The sequence below is a fragment of the Triplophysa rosa genome, linkage group LG15, assembly GCF_024868665.1.
Source record: "Triplophysa rosa linkage group LG15, Trosa_1v2, whole genome shotgun sequence".
Taxonomy (NCBI): Eukaryota; Metazoa; Chordata; class Actinopteri; order Cypriniformes; family Nemacheilidae; genus Triplophysa; species Triplophysa rosa.
The window spans coordinates 15,117,095-15,130,814 of record NC_079904.1 but is presented as its reverse complement, the minus strand read 5'-3'; the positions used below and the strand labels follow the sequence as shown (position 1 = coordinate 15,130,814).

The following is a 13,720-nucleotide window of genomic DNA, read 5'->3' as shown; positions in this document are numbered from 1 at the left end:
ACGCCTCCTCCTGTGGAGTCCACAGGTGATCAGCTCCCTGCGAGCCACACATATCCCAGGCGACCTGAACCAGACAGCCGATGCGCTCTCTCGTCAGTTGACGCCTCGTGGAGAGTGGCGACTCCACCCCCGCGCAGTCCAGCTCATTTGGGTACAGTTCGGGCAGGCTCAGGTAGACCTGTTTGCCTCCCTGGACACCACCCATTGCCCGCTAGGGTACTCCCTGTCCGAGGCCCCCCTCGGCACAGAAGCTCTAGCGCACAGCTGGTGGTGGGACAAGCGGAAGTACGCCTTCCCCCCAGTGAGCCTCATTGCACAGATCCGGTGCAAGGTCAGGGAAGAGGAGCATCAAGTGCTACTAGTTGCGCCGTACTGGCCCAACCGGACTTGGTTCTCAGAGCTAATGCTCTTCACGACATCTCCCCCCTGGCCGATTCCCCTGACGAAGGACCTGCTTTCCCAGGGGAAGGGCACGTTATGGCATCCCAGGCCTCTGGAACCTCCATGTCTGGCCCCTGGACGGGACGAGGAGATCATCACTCAGGCTAGGGCCCTGGCCACTAGGCGGCTATACGCCTATAAGTGGTGCCTCTTCTCTTCCTGGTGCTCTTCTTGAAGAGAAGACCCGCGGAGTTGCTCGATCGGGAATGTGCTGTCCTTCCAGAGACTCGAGAGTAATCTCTCCCCTTCCACACTGAATGTGTATGTAGCCGCCATTGCCGCTCATCACGACCCAGTTTCTGGTAAATCTCTAGGACAGCACAACCTGATCATTTGGTTCCTAAGGGGGGCGAGAAGGCTACCGCCTCGTCCGCGCTCCGCACCCTCTTGCGACCTTGATGCGGTACGTGCGGGCCTCAAGAGGCCCCCCTTCGAGCCCCTCAGAGATGCCGCTCTTTCTCACCTCACGATGAAGACGGCTCTCCTGATGGCGCTCAAGAGGGTAGCGGACCTACAAGCATTCTCCATGTCCACAGATTGCCTAGAACTCGGGCCCGGTGACTCTCACGCTATCCTGAGACCCCGGCCCGGCTACGTGCCCAAAGTTCCCACCACTCCCCCTAGACACCAGGTGGCGAACTTACAGGCGGGAAGACCCAACCCCATCCGTGTTGTGTCCAGTACGCGCATTGTGCCTCTACTTGGACCGCACACAGAGCCTCAGGAGCTCTGAGCAGCTCTTTGTCTGTTTTGGAGATCAGCAGAAGGGGAGGGCTGTCTCAAACAGAGATTGGCGCACTGGATCATGGACGCTGTCACTACGGCGTACCGGTCCTAGGATCGCCCATGCCCACTGGCAGTGAGAGCTCACTCCACTCGGAGTATAGCCTCCTCGTGGGCACTGGCTCAAAGCGCCTCTCTGGCAGACATCTGCAGAGCTGAGGGTTGGGCTATGCCCAACACCTTCGCGAGGTTCTACAGCCTCCGCGTAAAACCGGTATCAGCTCGAGTCTAGCAGGGCATCAGGTAAGACTGGTGGCCGGTAGGGCGTATGCCTGCGAAAGCACCTTCCTCCCTCCTAGGTGGGTCAGCGTGCTATTTTTTGCCCCCCTTCTTCCCCCACTGGGTGAAGAACAGGCATTCCATCCATCACTAAGCAAGCACCTCCTGTGGGTGGGCTGGGCAGAGCAGCCCTGCCCCTTAGGCCGGGTACCAACTGGGTTATCCACAACATAGCTCTAACATAGCTGCTCTTGAATTTATCTTGAGAAAGAAATTTGGTCCAAAAGTCATTCACATTAGATGCCTTGTGTTGCTCTCTGAGTAAATCAGACTTTGACATTTCCAAAATCTCCAGCTGTAAAGATTCTTCATCTAAGGATGGAATCAGGCTTTTAGCCTCAGCAGTCCACAGTCCATCTGCTGGAACTGAGAATGGATGTCTTAGGAAGAGAAGGAGTTCACTCGACAAGTTAAAGCTCCCAAATTGCTCCTTGAAATTATCTGCCAGTCTCGTGATGAAGTCATGCATTAGCGGGTCCTCTCGCAAATAGGGTGTTTCTCGCAATGCTGTTGCAAATGTGGAAAGTGTAGCTTTCTTCCTTGAAGATCCCGTTCAAAAAGAGTCAGTTTTAAACGAAAAGCTTCAACAGCTTCGTGCATGTCTGCAATAGTGTGGTTCTTGCCTTGCAAATGCAAATTAAGCTGATTTAGATGAGACATGATATTGCACAAAAAACTCAAGTATCCCATCTCTGTGCTGTCGTTCAAAAACCTAAAAAAATCCTCTTCTTTCTGACTTTGGATGCTACTTAAAAATGTACAAAGTTCACACACTCTCTCCAGCACATGACCCTTGCTTAGCCACCGGATATCATTGTGCAGCAAAAGATCATGCCGTACTGCAGACATTTCCTCCAGTAAAGCTCGGAAAAGACGATGTTGCAGACTCGAGCTCTCGCAAATAAAGTTTATCAGCCTCATCACAGTATCCATTATCTCTTTCATTTTCCAGACAATTTGGTGCACGACACCGATTTATGAATTATGCAGTGAAATGCCATGAGTGTCGAGTTGACAGCAGCTAGTCTGCTTATCAGGCCTTTGTGATGTCCAACCATTGGGGGAGACCCGTCAGTAACGACAGACACAACTTTGCTCAAATCCAATTCATTCTTTTTAAAGAACTCCGTTAGTTCATCAAAAAGTATTTCGCCGGTTGTGCGCCCATGTATCGACAACAAACAAAGCAGCTCTTCTTGGAAATCCTTTCCGAGACAAAATCTGACAAACACCGACAGCTGTTCAATGTCGGTTCGGTCGCAAGACGAGTCTTTTGCGAGCGATATGGCTTCTGCTTTCTTTATGTCGGATAACAGATTAGACAAGCACTCACCCGCCAATGCCTCCACTCTTCTTGTTGCCGTGGAATCGGATAATGGCACCTGCTGTAATAGCTCCGTTACCATTTACTTTGTTTTCGCGTCGTGATTTAGAAGTTCATCCACCATGTCAATTGTACAGATTTTGATTAATTCGGCGTCAGTGAACGGCTTTTTGGCCTTTGCAAGGTTCCAAGCCACACGTAAGGATGCTGCGGTTGCATTCTCCTGCACAGGTGTGGTTTTGTGAATAACAGCAACTGACTTTTTGTAAGCGGCCACCAATTGTGTTACCTTCTGTTTGCGGCTTTCAGAATGTTCTGGATAACTGCAGTTGAAATTGCTGTGCAATGCATTGAAATGCCGTTTCATGTCATCAGCCTTACAGACCTCCACGGTCTGTGTGCATAATAAACACATTGGCTTTGCATTGTGGTAGTCAGGCAAAACAAAACAAAACTGTTCAGTCCATTCACTATTGAATCTTCTATTTTCTGTGTCTACTTTTCTCTTTTTCACACTCGCCATGATTTCGCTGTCACCCCTTGTCACTAACTGTCAATGAAGCTGCGCCGTTTGCATTTTTGCACCAGCAATCTTGTGATTGGCTGACAGAGTACCACGAGAGCTATGCGAGGTCAGAGTGCTTCATGTGATTTCGAGCCGTCCGTTCTCGTGCGTTGATGTCATGCCGACCCAGATGTGGCCCGCGGGCCGCCTATTGAGTAACCTTGTACGGTGTGAGTTTTTGTAACTGGAGCCTATTTAATTTTGTCAGGGAGGGTGTGACACCCTAAAGCAGTGGTCACCAACCCTGCTCCTGGAGATCGACCGTCCTGAAGATTTCAGCTTTAACCCCAATCAAACACACCTGAACTATCTAATCAAGGTGTTCAGGTTTGCTTGATAATTACAGACAGGTGTGCTGAAGCAGGGTTGGAGCTGCAGTCTGCAGGACGGTCGATCTCCAGGAGCAGGGTTGGTGACCACTGCCCTAAAGTATGTACACATTTTGTGTATTGTGATTCTTGAAGGAAAAGTTTACTTTCCATATACTGTTTTTCATTTTGCTAATAGTTTATATATCAAATGTAACAGGAAGTTTAAAACTGTCAAGTGTAAACCATTGTTTATTGCTGAGTGAAATCGGGACTCTTATTTTGAAAATGAATTGAGGACTTGCACAGAGGAACAGTGTGCTCCTGCGCCCTCACAATAGAACGTGTGCACGTGTTGTCACTTTCCCACATGAACACGCCGGAACGCCTGCTTGAGTGGTAAAACACTGGGCAAAATGAATGGTTATAATATCAGGAAGTGCAATTCCACGCAACATTTGAGTGTCTAAGAACACCTGATTCCTTTGTAAGTCATAAGGTAGTCGTAAGGATCACCATCGAGTCCAGCTGCTTGTAGTTTCAGCAAATAATTGCGTGTTTTAGTCCCTGTTTTTGTTCCTCCTATTGAATGCTGCCATTTTGCCTTAGGTTTACCACTCAAGGGAGCGTGTCCCGGCGTGTTCACTTGGGAAAGTGACGTCAATGCATACCCTCTATTGCTGGGAATACGCCCTTTTCACATGACGTCACGCATCTTCCGTTCTGCCGCGAAGCAGTGTATCGTTACTTCCGCTAGCACTCCAGTTCATAAGGTGGCGGTAATGCACCTATAAGCTGGTTTGCCAACCGCCAGTAAAACTCAAGAAGTTACTTCCGCTAGCGCCTCAGAATGGAGTTTACCAAGTCCCTTGCACATCTGCCACAAATATATGGCTAGATGATACAACGTTGTGACAAGCAGAGCGGGACGAGAGAGGATGCTGTGACAAGCTCGTTATCACTCGCATCACGGCCCTCGTCCCGCTCTGCTTGTCACAAACGTCTTGCTGACAAATTATATGCACACGAGTCATATTTAATTCCTATGTGTATGTTTATATAAATATTCCGATTTGTGAAGATATTGAACATGTGTTGATCCTCTGCCATTTTGTGGATGCTGTGGAATGAACGTTTGTGATATGATCATGAAATTAATTTAATTTGATTCATACAGGCTCCAGTTACCAGGTTGTTATGTTCGCTATGTTTATTCATATTATATTTATGTTGGTTAATTAGAGTTCAGATGTGACATAAAAATCAATGCACTTTTCCAGTCAAATGTTTCAAATAGACATTTTATATTTCCTGCCGATGCAGAAGAAAGAAATAATGTTAATGTAACATGATGGCAGATCTGATAATAAAATCAGTAACTTGAATGTTAAATGTGTATGGTTTACATATATTTATCAGGTTCTTAGGCGTTACATGTTCAGTCATGTGTGATGATTTTATATGCGTAAGATAACTTTTGAATTGTCTGAGTAGATTTAAAGAAGCAAAGTGAAAATCTGAAATGTATGTTTTTGTTTGTAAAAAATGGGAAAACCGTAGATGTGAAATATGCATTGTTTTGGCAAAGAAAAAAGAAAATAATATTTGTGCATTAAAGGTGCAGTTCTTGAAAATCAGCGGCCACTAGCGTTGTATTATAGTTTTGCAACGAATCTCTGAGTTACAGTATTTGCTCACCCCTCCCTTTCTAAGTACGACGGTGGCCGCAACAGTAAAAAAAGATGTCGTCTACTGAGACAGCGGATATGTCACGATAGACGAGGAAAAGAACCCAATGCAGGCAGGCGTGAAGGGGTTAACAAAGACTTTATTTTACAAATAACGAATAACAGAAAAACCCACGAGGGGGTGGCAAAACAAGGACGAACTAAAATGCAAAACTGGAACAAAACACTTCCCTTGATGTGGCAAGAAAAACTAAACAATAAGTGACACAACGTCAAGGCAGGGTATTAAATAAACAAACAAGGCACAGCTATAGGATAACGCACAGGAACTCACGACGCAAGGAACAAACACGGGGTACATGGAACTCTGGACAAAAACGTAGCACAGGGTACAAGGTATAAAGTACATACACAATCCACGAGCACAGGACATTAAGAAACAAGAAACATTAGGGCATTTTAAAGGCAAGACAAACGAGGGATAATGACACAGGGCAGGTGGGAAACATTAGACACGGCAGGGAAGCAATACATGAAACGAGAGGGGCGGGGCCAATGACAAGACACGAGAAAGCACATTAGATGTAAAAACAAACAACGCATGGCTTTCTCACATAAAACCTAAGGGCTCTGTCCCGATCCTGCCACACGACTAGAAGTTCAGAAACAAGAAGGCAGAACCGTGACAGAGCCCTCCCCTTAATGAACACCCCCAGGTGTTCACCAAGGGGTCGACTAACAAGACATGACAGACTGGGACATAGACAAGAACAGACACAACATGGAAAACAAAATCAAAGGCAGACATGACAGGATGACACATGGGTTGGGGTGGGTCAATAAAAATAATGAACATGGGAGGGGGGGTGGGACAAAACATGGTTCACAGGAGGCACAGTCTTAGTCCGTGGACGCGCTTGAGGGCGTGGAGTTCTGGGGGACTTAGGGGGAAAAGTCCTGGGGGGGACAAGGTTGGGTGCCGGCTTGAAAGCCGGCAGAGCCACCGCCTGAAAGGTCAGCTGAGTCACTGGCTGGAAGGCCGGCTGAAAGGCCGACTGGACAGGGCTTGACGCAGGCTGGAAGGCCGGCTGGACAGGGCTTGAGGCCGGCTGGGATGCCGGCTGCTGCACCGGCTGGACAGGACAGGACACCGGACTGGACACCAGACTGGGCGCTGGCTGCGCCGGACTGGACGCCGGCTGGATCACCGGCTGGGATGCCAGCTGCACCGGACTGGGCTTCCCCCTCCTTGGCTTCTTTTTCTTGGACCGGCCCACAGGACATGTGGCCGGTTGCTGGGAAGCGATGGGGGGCACGACTAGCTCCGTGCTAGAGGAGTCGGACGGGGAGTGCCACGACTCCTTCCGTCCACGCCTGCTATGGAGGCTAGCCGGTGGTGGAGAGGCTGCATCGGACAAGGTGGAGGGTGCGGAGAGTCCCACAACCCCGAGCAGCAGGGCCTGGCCCTCCGGGATCGTCGCCAGCCCCGTAGAAGACTCCGCCACGTACAGTCCCCTGGACTCCTCGCGATCTGGAGCTCATCTACGAAGCCCAGGGGTCTCAACCTGCGCATCTCCGCAGGCTCAAAGGGTTCGTCAAAGCAGCTGTTGAAGATGACCTTCAAATCTGCCTCGTTGAACCCTGAGTGGCGCGCAGTGGAGAGGAAGTCCATGGCAAAGGTCTTTACAAGGGTGCCTCTCTGGCGAAAGCCGAACAAGGTGTGAGCCTGGCGGCTCCTGAACATTTCGTCCGGCTCGTCCATGACCACCTGCTGGGTTCAGTGATGGCTCGTGGATTCTGTCACGACAGATGAGGAAAAGAACCCAATTGCAGGCAGGCGTGAAGGGGTTAACAAAGACTTTATTTTACAAATAACGAATAACAGAAAAACCCACGAGGGGGTGGCAAAACATGGACGAACTAAAATGCAAAACTGGAACAAAACACTTCCCTCGATGGGGCAAGAAAAACTAAACAATAAGCGACACAATGTCAAGGCAGGGTATTAAATAAACACAACGCACAGGAACTCACGACGCAAGGAACAAACACGGGGAACATGGAACTCTGGACAAAAACGTAGCACAGGGTACAAGGTACAACGTACATACACAATCCATGAGCACAGGACAAGGAAACATGAGGGCATTTTAAAGGCAAGACAAACGAGGGATAATGACACAGGGCAGGTGGGAAACATTAGACATGGCAGGGAAGCAATACATGAAACGAGAGGGGCGGGGCCAATGACAAGACATGAGAAAGCACATGAGATGTAAAAACAAACAACTCATGGCTTTCTCACATAAAACCTAAGGGCTCTGTCCCGATCCTGCCACACGACTAGAAGTTGAGAAATAAGAAGGCAGAACCATTACAGGATAGCAGTGATACAAGCAACGATGTTTCTTTACAAAGGTAAGGCAATATATTAACATTTATTAATCATTTAACATGTATTCTATTGCGATAGTTACTGTTACAATTCTATAATTAGATATATTTCTTGCGTGCTATCTAGTACACGCTGAGAGTAGTGAAGTAACTAAAGTTAGCTAATCGTAAATAGCAACACTGTTCAAAGTGTTTGATCTGACAGCGACATAGGCAGTTAGCTGTAAGTTAGTAGACGTTTGTCTCCCCCTTTGTAAAGTCAGGAACAACCGGAGTACGTACCGCAGGGACGGAAAACATTATTCGGAGGTTATATGGCCATTTGTATAAAATGCTAACGTTACCGTTTCAACAAAACAGTTGTTTGGTAAACATTGAAAAAGTGGAAACATTGAAAATGTTGAATTATCTTACCAGTCTAGCAGAAAACAGGCAACTTCGGCATCGCCTTGAAAACATTTGTCTTTCAACAGTACCTTCCATCTGGTAATAGATACACCGATGTTTATCCTGGATTTCTGCCGCCGTTTGTCTCTAATTCATCTGGCAGCATCACGTTTGCGCTTCTTTGACGACGGAGATTCACGCTCTGTCGGCTCTTGTGCACAATACGCATGGTCCTCCATTTTATCAAAACTTCTAAGACGGAACAATCAATTGCTTCAGCTAGACGACGACTACTCCTCCTTCTCTCCTTACTACGACTTACTACTTTGTGCTTCTTCAACTCAGTGATGACGCAAGCTGCGTCTAAAAAAACACACGAAGAAGACCAACATATACGAAACGCGCTCTGTAGAGCTGTTTGTCCGTTAGAGCTTACTGTACAAAACATGGCTGTGCAACATAACAAATTCCATGTAGATAGGCCCGCTCCCTATGTAGATACAACTGGTTTATTCTAAGGTAATAAAAACATAACTTTTCATTACATAAGGTTTTTATACACATCTAAAGACACAGTTTTGTATGTTATATTGCATTTCTGTTAATAGATCATACAAAACATCCCGCACTGTACCTTTAAGAAACAAAGAAATATGCTTTACTGCATAAAGCTTTTTTAAATTACAATGAATAAAGCTTTATTGAATTACAATGTGAAAAAAAGACATTGAATTGAGGTTGGGTATCGTTTGGGTTTTTTCCGATACCGGTGCCACATCAATACTTTTAAAACGGTACCGGTGCCTAAACGGTGCCTAAATTGATCATTTTGAAAAAGAGTCACAAAACACCAGTGGATGACATTAAAGAACAAAATGTTAAATTAATAAATATTTATTAGGTAATAGAAATACACAACAAATTCACAATTAAAGTGAATGTGAAATGAGGATGTACACTAACATTGCTAGAAAGATGTTATAGTGTTTACTGTTTACGTTTACCCTCCAGCTACAACTAAATGCTCGCCATAGTTGTATTAAATATGGGCAGAAAATGCGTTGAATATATCAACAAATAAAGTCCATTTACAGAGAGCCTTCTTGGCTGCATTATGTGTGCATTATTTTAAAAACAGACAATATGTATAATGAATAAGTATAATTATATGCCTATACATGCAGTCAGAGTAAAAAGCTTGACAGACTGCATGTCTAGAGATCAGACTGAAAGATGCTATAAGGTTTTAGCACTTTCACTGCTGTGTCTCGATTGTCTTTCTTGTCAAATGCGTTACTGTGTTAAGAACGAGCTCCACGGCACGCAGCACGCGCTTCATTGATTTTAAACGCGCACAGTTTTATTGTGATTGCTTGCATTACTGACGCGTCACATGCTTTCGAATTAACGTTAGTTTCATTTTAAAACTTGCCTTATGCGGCGGTTGAAGTTAAAGGCTGTGCCCGGTGATGAATGCTGAACTCGCTGAGATGGAGGGAGGGAGATGAGAGCGCGCGTTAAAACTGTCTTTCACTATGATGAATCCACAGGTCATGCACGTTCCAATCCGTGGGGCGCGCGCGATCCGTGCGGATCACAGATCATTCGCGATCCATTTAACCATTGTATAAGATGTGTTGGATTTGTATTATCTGAGGTTTCCGACTTTCGTTCACGTGAATGAGGGCTAATGTCTCAATCGACGGCTCAGTCAGCATTTAAGTGGCACCGAAATGGGGCACCGAAATCTACGTTTTGATTCGGTCCAGTTACATACCAGATACATAGGTACCGGAGCCATATTGGCACTGGTTTTCGGTACACAACCCTACATTGAATAGACGATTGCTGGGAATTAGGTGCGACACAGACACGTTTGCTCCCGTCTCCTCAAATTTTCCTGTTTTTACAGGGACTTTCTAATCTGCCAACACGGCCTCTGCACGGGGCCTGTAACAATAAGGATGTCATTCCCTCAACATATTAAGTCATGGCCACAAGATAAGGATGTTGTTCCTTTAACATACGAAGTTGTGGCCACAAGATAAGGATGTTGTTACCTCAACAAGCTGATCTCGTGGCCACAACATAATATCACTGTAACACAGTTCAATGTAGGGAAGGAAGGAGGCGGGAACCGGCGAACATTAACAAACTTTAATTCAAAAATAAACAAACAATAATCCAAGAATAAAAGGCCGGCAGCCACCTCACGGTCGACTGCCGGCCACACAAACATAAACAAACTTAACAGTTTCCGGGCCCGGGTCCTCTCTCTCGATGGTCCGGTCGCTCGTCCTCTTATGCTCCCGAGCTCCCCCGTGAGGCATGCGGGGACCGGCGGTCGCACAGCTGACACTCGTTGCCACTTACGCCGCCGGCCCCGCCTTACTCGCCCCACGGCTCTCGCCCCGCCTTCCTCGCTACAATCACGTTCCTTCAAGTTAATATGTTGTGGCCTCATCATGTTATGATGTTCCCACGAATTAGCATCTCGTGGCCACAACATATTATCACGTTCCCACGAGGTGATATCTCGTGGCCACGACAAAACTAAGTGAAACGAGAATGTCCCCTCGTGGTCACCGTAGTGTTGTCATGTTAATGTGTCACGTGTGTGTAACGTAACAGGAGGGGCGGGGTGATGACGTGTGGGGAGGTGGAGGCACTGTGACAAGCTGATGTCTGTTAAAGTTGTTCTTAGAAAGTAGGTATTATATCTTATAAAGTGTTATTCCTTGTCTATTGTATTTTCTATAATTCTCTTTTAGAAGTGGCCCTTGACACTACTGAAGATTCCGCTAGTGATTCTAAGATGGGACGTGTGAAAAACAATCACAGACAGAAAATATCAGATAAATTAAAATTTCTGGACTTCATGAAACAGAAGAAGAGTTCAAAATGCACCCCTGAAATGCTATCAGGTAAAATAGGATAATGTTGTCATGTACTGAAAATTAAAAGACATTTCTAAGGCGATTTAAATTATGCGCAATCCCACGCCGAAATTGCAGCCTTGAAATCATTATAAAATGTAGAAACGAATCATCATTAATAATTACAATTACAATATCAAAGGGAATAATGTAGAAAATATGCTTTTGACATAATCGTGCAGCCTTGCCATATTGCAATTAAACCTATTCATTTATCACAGGAAAAAATAAAAACGACTAAAAGGAAACTAATGTGTGTTTTTTTAATTAGTTCCGCGCTATATCTTAGTTAAAAATAAATATTATTATAGTCCTATCTATTTCTGATAATTCCAGGCACTAATAGATGCAGGCTGTTCACGCATTTAAGTCGTGGCCACGAGAAAGGATGTCGTTCCCTCACCATAGGATCTTGAGGGAACGACTTCACATCGCGTGGCCACAACATAAGGATATCGTTACCTCACAAGCTGATCTCGTGGCCACAACATATCACGTTCCCTCGAGTTAATATGTTGTGGCCTCATCATGTTATGACGTTCCCACGAATTAGTATCTCGTTGCCACAACATATTATCACGTTCCCACGAGGTGATATCTCGTGGCCACAACAAAACTAAGTGAAACGAGCATGTCCCCTCGTGGTCACCATAGTGTTGTCATGTTAACGTGTCACGTGTGTGTAACGTAACAGGAGGGGCGGGGTGATGACGTATGGGGAGGTGGAGGCACTGTGACAAGCTGAGGTCTGAGGTTGTTTTTATAAAGTAGGTATTATATCTTATAAAGTGTTATTACTTGTCTATTGTATTTTCTATAATTCTCTTTTAGAAGTGGCCCTTGACACTACTGAAGATTCCGCTGGTGATTCTGAGATGGGACGTGTGAAAAACATGAAAATATCAGATAAATTAAAATTTCTGGACTTCATGAAACAGAAGAAGAGTTCAAAATGCACCCCTGACATGCTATCAGGTAAAATAGGATAATGTTGTCATGTACTGAAAATTAAAAGACATTTTAACAATTGCAACTTTACAATGTTGTACATTTATTTTAAAGATAAATAAGCTACTGTTTGTGTGTGATCACGTATAGCCTACCATACTGCACACATAACAATTACAGCGTTCACCCAAAAATGAAATACCCTCATGTCATTGTAAACCTGCATGACGTTCTTCTGCAGAACAAACGAAGATATTTTAAACCAAACAACATTGGCCCCCATTGACTTCCATTGTTTGGACAAAACCGCTAAGACATTTTTTATTTCTGCTCCACACAAGAATTCAGTCATACAGGTTTTGAACGACAAGAGGGTAAATAAATGATGACAGAAATTTTTGGGGGGTAAACTATCCCTTTAACAGAATAAGTGAATTAAATGAATTTTCCTCTCACATACTGATCTAGACCTTGACTTCAGTGAGAACCTGGAACAGAACCGCCTGGCTGAAGCACAGCAGCAAATAGTGGCAGCAGAGGAACGTCTCTTCGGAAATTCAAATGAAGCTGAAAGAGCGGAGGAAGACGAAGAGAAGTTGCAGAAAGATTATGACGACTTCATTTTGTATTTGAGGATGATCATCCGTGAGTCCTTAAATGAGGACAACCAGGAGAAACTCAAGAGTGCATTGACTTCCATACTTCAGGAGGAGGCACAAGACAGACGCTGGGAAAAACTAGCAGATGATGAACGTCCACCTTGGAGACCAACGAGGTGCAGAGAGATCCATGACTCACTACTCCAGACTGTTGTGGAGGAACGAATGAAGAACGGAGATGAAAATGAGAATGCAGCGGACAACCTGTCTACTACCTTAAAGAGAGAGGTGTGCCGAATGGGCAAGCAAGTGCAAAAAGATCTGCTCAGGGTGGTCAGAAGGTTGAGAGAATGTTATCCACCAGACTTTGATATTTGCAGAACGTATGCCCTGCTTTACCATCAGGCGTTCTCCACCAGACTCCAAGAGCTGGCAAGAGCTGATATTGATTTTGAGGATTGCCACTACTTATTGAGTTGGGTTGCCAAGTTCTACCCAAGGTAAGTAGTGATTTACAAGTGATATTGCTTTTGTATCACCCGTTTCTCTTCAGTGGAATGGAAAAATGAATGGCTTCCACTTTTCACAACAGAATTTTGATTGTACCTTTAAATTCACACATTAGTTATCTACAGTTCTCATTTGTTTCAGATTTTACGTCTAGTGTCTTCTAAACATTAAAGTCCCAGTGAAATAAAAAAATTACAATGCCTATTTTTTCATGAAATATTACAGCGTTTATTTTAAATCGTTTATCAATGTGGGTCATTCTGTTTTTAAAAATCGTGTGCCCTCATAATCTTTAGTTAAAATCTGAAAATGCACTTCCGTCCTGTAATGACTATCCATCTTAGATGACGTATGTTAGACGGTTTGGGCGGAGCATCCGTTAACTCCTCCCCTTCAACTGTCAGTCTGCTGCCAGTTCCATTTCAAAATGCAACGGCTGTTTTTATACATTAGTATAGTTTTTACCAATAAAATCACAGAGAAAGACAAAAGCCACGCCCACTATTTTTCTCATTCAAAATTCCATTTCACTCGGAAATGTGTCAAAATACGTAAGTA

The 13,720-nt window shown here is 45.1% G+C and overlaps 1 protein-coding gene across 3 annotated transcripts in view; it reads left to right on the top strand.

Annotated features, from left to right (window-relative positions):
• The window catches only part of LOC130565700 (tumor necrosis factor alpha-induced protein 2-like), a 38,037-nt gene extending 24,702 nt beyond the window's left edge, over positions 1–13,335 (top strand). For all 3 annotated transcript variants that reach the window (XM_057352694.1, XM_057352693.1, XM_057352695.1), the window contains exons 3-5: positions 10,941–11,093; positions 11,937–12,080; positions 12,522–13,335. In XM_057352694.1, the coding sequence (XP_057208677.1) occupies positions 10,941–11,093; positions 11,937–12,080; positions 12,522–13,156 (932 nt within the window). In that variant the 3' untranslated portion in view covers positions 13,157–13,335. The remainder of the gene's footprint in view (positions 1–10,940; positions 11,094–11,936; positions 12,081–12,521) is intronic.
• Positions 13,336–13,720: the final 385 nt, after the last annotated feature.